Genomic DNA, 5,866 nt, shown 5'->3' with positions numbered 1-5,866 from the left:
TTGAACTCAATCTGCACTGTTTGGAAAGGACTTAAGGAATGAGCTCACTACTTGCAATTCAGCACTGCTGCCGCTACATGAGAGAGAATTAAGGTGCACAGGGGAAAATGAAGGGGCAAATAACATTTAAAGATTCTTTTTAGGCTCCTGAAATTAGGGTTGGGGTTTTAGCATTTTATTTAGTTCAGTATTGAATTTATCATTCAGTTGTTTTAATCTGAATACTCGCAAACCTCTTATTGAAACTATTTATGTTTAGTGTTAAAATAACTAACAACTAAAACTCAAAAGATCCAGTTGAAATCTACAGGTTGGGAAGATATTATAATAAGATATTGTGTTTCCCCTTAAAAATAAAATAAACAGTATATCAGACAAAAACGGAGTGAACTGAAGATAAAAATCAGTCATTCATCCCGTCACCTATCATCCCTCCTCTCCCTCAGGCCTGGCAGCCTGGCCACGGCAGGTGGAGGGAGGGCTGGTTTTGCATTTGGGGCAGCCATTTCAGTCAGAAAGTCTCTAAGAATTTGCTCAGTTTTAAGATATGTGGCAAATTAGGCTAAACAACGCTAATGCTAACACTTAACACTATAGCTAAACATACTGGCGGTGGATAGGAGACTGCTTGCAAAGGTTTTATTGCACTTACAGTAACAAGTGTAGTTATCATTAACTCAAGTAATACTCTTTATTTCACCTGGGTTCATTTTCTCCTCTGCAGCCTCTCTGCTCTGTTTATTTTGGTGGAGGAGCTCAGCCCAACCCCTTAGACAAACATTGGCACAGAGACCAGAGGAGAGACAGGCCAAGAGGAGACGCTGCTTGGGTGACCATAAATTACACCAAAATAATAGTTATTACTAAATCAGAACCGAGTTTTGAGACGCATCCTTAAAGAACAGTCACTCACACTGGTGTGCCAAAAAATGTGTACACATTCGCAGGCTTTTTCTTTCACGCCCACCACCTCTGCTAACCATTTCCCTGGGGAAGGACCTGTATTCCTATATGAAGAGTGTATGTCAGTCTCGCTCTGTCTACAATGCTCCCCTATGCTGACGGCTGGTGCTTTTCCAGAGGGCTGGATGCCATACTCATCTGTGCACTGGCCTGGTAATTAGCTGCTTCCAGCTGCTGTGGGACAGCGAAGGCAAGGCTACAGCTAACCCGAGGTCAAACCCAGAATAGCACAGGTGTCAGATAAGAGCAAGGAGGTCAACCGTTTGGAGAAGACCCACCATATAATCACATTATTTAACCTTATCATCTTCTCTTGTGAAGAGTGCCACTGATAGATGTTGACTGATAATTGGTTTGTAAAACAGTTACGTTTTTTACTTGTTTTGGGCCCCAATAAAATGTATATGGCTAGCACAGTGCTATTAACAAATCATTCCAATGGAGGACAAACTTTATCTTAATATTACAAATTTCAATGGAAACAACAGTTGTCATACTGCTTTGGCACTGACCTCTTGTCCAGACCTGGCCGAGTTCTCTGCTGAGTGCAGGGACTCGATCTCGCCCTCGATCATTGCTGCCTCAAGACATTCGTGGAGATCCTTGAAGCCATTCACCTGCAGAGGGTACTGCCCAAACATCTCTGTGTTTTCAAATTTTTTACCTGTGGAATCACACACACACACACACAGATTAATAAACAGGTTAACCCTATGAGGTAGTTGGGTGCTCTTATGTATCTTATCACACACACAGGTCAAAGATGTGCCAAGCCATTTCACACTTGCTTGCATCCGAGCTGATTTTCACTTGTTCAGCAGTCACTCACTCATCATTTAACAGCTGCACAGACCTCCGTGCATCACCGACTGAAGAGAAGCCCCCCGCCCACCCCCACAAAAAAAAAAAAAGGCAAGGAGAGGAGTTGCTAGCGGACATGCAGATGAGGCATTAAGGTCATTTTATGAGCAGCAGAGTCCACTGGCCCAGCTTTTGGTGGCTTTGGGCCAGTATTGTCATGCATAATAAGCACAATGTCAATCAGCCATCAAGGTCTTCCGCGATCAATGCAATCGCTCTCCTCTTTTACATGGAGCACATCTCATTAAGACAAGGTCACCTTTCATTACTAGGGGCAAGGACTTGCTTGCTTTCTGGCTGCAGCAATCAGACCATGTTAATTCTTTATCTCTCTGTGATACTCTAGCTGCCCCTCACTTTTTTCTCTTTATTGGTTTTAATTTAAAACCTCATCTCACCTTCCAGGACACCCACAGCAAGGAAGCGGCCGTAGAAAAGCTCCACCATAGGGTTCTTTGGCTTTTCGCCCTCCCTGAAAGCAAAGAAAAGAAGCTGCTGTTCAAAAACATAAGCCAAAGTTTATAGGAGGCCTCTCTGATTCAGTTCCATGTAAACAATGTACATTTAATTCTCTGCTTCAAAATGTGCTGCCCAATAACACCGACAAGCATGCAAGTCTACTGTATGTTCATTCATTCACAGTGACCTCTGGATATAAAAAGCTGTGGTTACCGGTCTTCTTCAGCCTTCATCTGGAAGGCGTCCTCCAGCCAGTCCAGCAGCTTGTGGGTGAACTCACTCACGTCCTGCTGTTGAGTAAAGCATAGATGTACATACAAAATGACTAATTATGGGACTGCCTTGGAGGTCATGGGGTCAAACTACAAGACTTAACTGCACCTATAAGCAAGAAAGTCCAATCAGTCAAATCAATGCAATGTCTGTCAGCTGCTAATATACACTGAGCTTTGGGGAAAAGATGACTCGTCTTAGCGGAGGAGTTCCCTCATTGCTGAACTTCAAAGGGAACCTGCATGTCACAAGGCCACTCTCTCAGACATCAATGCCGCCCGGTAATTCAGGTCAATGCCTCTCCAACCTGGCTAATACACAGACTAGTGACATGATGGATGAGTACAGAGGCCAGAAGGCTGACCCCAGTTAACCTCAACAGAGACACTGGCTTACGGCGAATGCTTATGTAAGGAGAAGAACAGAACAGTTTTGTACATTTGACACGTGTTTGTCCCTTTATAGGATATCTGCACAAAACAGCTAATTCCTAGTCAATATTATTTTTTGCAGAGTTCAGAGGGGATGATGTGGGTTTGAGGATTAATAGTTATAGATAATAGAGGCTAAGGGTCTCGGATTCAGTTGAGCTGAGTCAGTAGAAGGACAATGAAATTGAGCTGTCAAGCCTGTTGAAAGGAGTAGGCACAAAGAGGGGATAAAGGGTGTTAAATATTTCCGGTAAGGGCGAACCGCAAAGAAGTGCTTATTTTCTATAGGACAAAATAAATAATTAAAAAAGACCAAATTTCATACTGTTTGGTGGAATTAAAAGTGCTTTACAAATGACTGAGAAGCTGCACAGCAGCACTCACCGTTTATTTACATCTAGATTTATTCTAATATCATCAGCTACTTTTACAAGGAGTGTCTTTGTACTATAATAATAAGTTAACAAACAGACTTTACTTCCACATGTGGGTCAACTGCTGCTTGCGTGTGAAAAATCCAAAACAGGAGTTGTGTTTTTTACTGAACTACTGAAAGTCAGCAGACAGGGAGAGAAACCGAAACAGAAAGAGGCGGGCACAGTTTATTCACGTCTAGATTTATTCTAATATCAGCTACTTTTACAAGGAGTGTCTGTGTGCTATGATAAGTTAACAAACAGAATTTATTCCTTCATTTGTAGTTTACTGTTTGAGTTCAGAAAACTATTAATTTGCATGAAGAGCATTTTATCTAAAATTTGACTCAAAATTGGAAGATTAAAAATTGGTCTGTAGACACCAAATTAAAAACTTGTTTAAAAAAGAAAAAAGAAAAAGAAAGGTTGGAATTGGATCAAGTATGCAAGTGGAAGATTCTGCATTTGCCAGCTCCATCTGTAATGTGAAGCCATGTGTTTTCCACTATATAATAAAGACGCTATCTGGGATAAAATGTTTGCCGTGTCTTTGAGTTCATCGGCAGGAGCTATGAACACAGTGACAAAAAATTCATCTCTCAGCTGCTAGCCGTAATGAAGTTCTCTTCACTGAACATTAAGTGAATGTTATTATGTCAAGCAGTTGTGGCAAAAAGAGGCTTACCTGCTGTGACTCACTGGACTTGAAGGCGTCCTTGAGAATTTCCACAGCTCGTGACGGATCCACATATTTCCTCTTGGACCCCACCATGAGGGAGAAGAGGTTCCTCAGCTCCTGCATGAAGGGCAGGTTCCTGTGCTCCTGGTCAGAGTAACACAATCAACAATTTCTTCATCAATCTTCAGAACCAGTGTTCCTCAGGGAAGCTAAATATTTCCCAACAAATGTACTCCTGTTTGAGTAAGGTTTGCTAAGTACTACAGTGCCAAGCTGTTTTAGGAAATTATTTAGCCTTTAAAAAAGGAGTAGTCATTTTTTAAAACTATGCATTTGTGACCCATTCTTACAGATGTACAGCTTCAGTAAGAACAACAGTGCTGCTGACAGGCTGAGGAAGTAGGAGAATATTAAAAAAAAGGTTTTGGTGTTTTCATGGAACAAAAAATACAGAATGTCTTATCATTTAGGGCATCAAGAGGCAATAATGTCAATTTACTTAAAAAGTGAAACGATTTTGGATTTGGGGGTTGGCATTTTATGGAGGTCCTGATATGGAACTATGAGGTTAATGATCTCAAAATATTTGATACGCATAAAGAGCTTAACTGGACACTCTCCTTTATTTAACATGCTGCAATCAGCGCACTAATCTCTCCAGAGATGAGTGGTCACTCTGTTGAACTACAAAAACAGTTCGCTCACATCCGTCGAGTTACAGAGTGACGTGCCTTTTCACTCTCAAACAATCTTTGGCAGATTATAGTCAGCGGCTTGGAGAGAGCACATTAACCAGCAGGCAATAGTGACATTATGACAGTGAGGCAGAGAGGTAACAAGACTTACAAGTGCATAACACACTTATTTATCTATGCTGGTGAGTCAGGGATGCTGATGTAAGATTAGATCCTAAGCTGTAGCGGTCTCGTACTGCTAAAGTAAAAGGTCAGTGCTCAGGACCAAGGGAACTGATATGACTGCCTCAAGCCACACTTCCACAGCAGAGGCTTAGACCAGATTAGCGACAGGCTGCTGACCCTATGGTGAACACTCTGTAAGGAAACTATGGACAAAAACAAAACATGCCGAGAACTGCTCTGCCAAAATAGCGGTGACTGCCGCTAGACAAATTTGAGCACCTCAAATCTGACAAACTCCAGGATCAGTCAAAACAGTCATTTCTGCCCTTGTGGAGAAATACAGAGGTTTCATCACACATTTCAAACTAGCTGGGACTTCGAGTAGCTTGCTAACAGTGACTTGTGAACCACCAGGGGTAAAACGCTAAGCTGCTGTGACTGAGGGCAAGATCACACAGCTGTAGAATGGTGGCTCACAGCTCCAAACCCTCAGAGTTAAAGCACTGCTATCTGCTGTGACAGGCTATAGAAGAGCTGCTATGATATAAAGAGAGCTGATGCAAAGTTACACACACACATTTTTCTCCGGTCACAACCCTCCGAAGAAGGGTAGTGGTCTTACCTTCTGGTTGCGAGGCAGGTCGTGAACTCTGGCTGGCGGTGAGTAGTGGAGCACCAGTCTCTGGAACTCCAGCAAGTTGAACAGAGACTTGAGGTTGGAGAAGGATGAAGACATGTTAGTAATATCCAATGAAACTGAACTGAAAAATCCTGTGCTTTCTTAATGTACAGAGGCCTTGCTCCATTTGGTGTCTATTTTCTACATTTTCCTAATCAAAACAATTGTGCAATTACATTAAAGGACCAGTGTGTAGCATTTAGTGACATCTAACAGTGAAATTGCAGATTGCAACCATTGGAATA

At 42.1% G+C, this 5,866-nt stretch overlaps 1 protein-coding gene across 4 annotated transcripts in view; it reads right to left on the bottom strand.

The window, feature by feature from the left end:
* The window catches only part of usp25 (ubiquitin specific peptidase 25), a 31,053-nt gene that overhangs the window by 15,848 nt on the left and 9,339 nt on the right, over window positions 1–5,866 (bottom strand). For all 4 annotated transcript variants that reach the window (XM_035666954.1, XM_035666952.1, XM_035666955.1 and 1 more), the window contains 5 exons: window positions 5,565–5,651; window positions 4,089–4,226; window positions 2,497–2,573; window positions 2,223–2,296; window positions 1,476–1,627 (listed from right to left, as the gene is read on the bottom strand). In XM_035666954.1, the coding sequence (XP_035522847.1) occupies window positions 1,476–1,627; window positions 2,223–2,296; window positions 2,497–2,573; window positions 4,089–4,226; window positions 5,565–5,651 (528 nt within the window). The remainder of the gene's footprint in view (window positions 1–1,475; window positions 1,628–2,222; window positions 2,297–2,496; window positions 2,574–4,088; window positions 4,227–5,564; window positions 5,652–5,866) is intronic.

The sequence above is a fragment of the Morone saxatilis genome, unplaced genomic scaffold (genome assembly GCF_004916995.1).
Source record: "Morone saxatilis isolate NCDOM2014 unplaced genomic scaffold, NCSU_SB_2.0 Contig20, whole genome shotgun sequence".
Lineage (NCBI taxonomy): Eukaryota > Metazoa > Chordata > Actinopteri > Moronidae > Morone > Morone saxatilis.
Note: the sequence above shows the minus strand (reverse complement) of the source record. Positions and strands in the feature narration are given on the sequence as shown.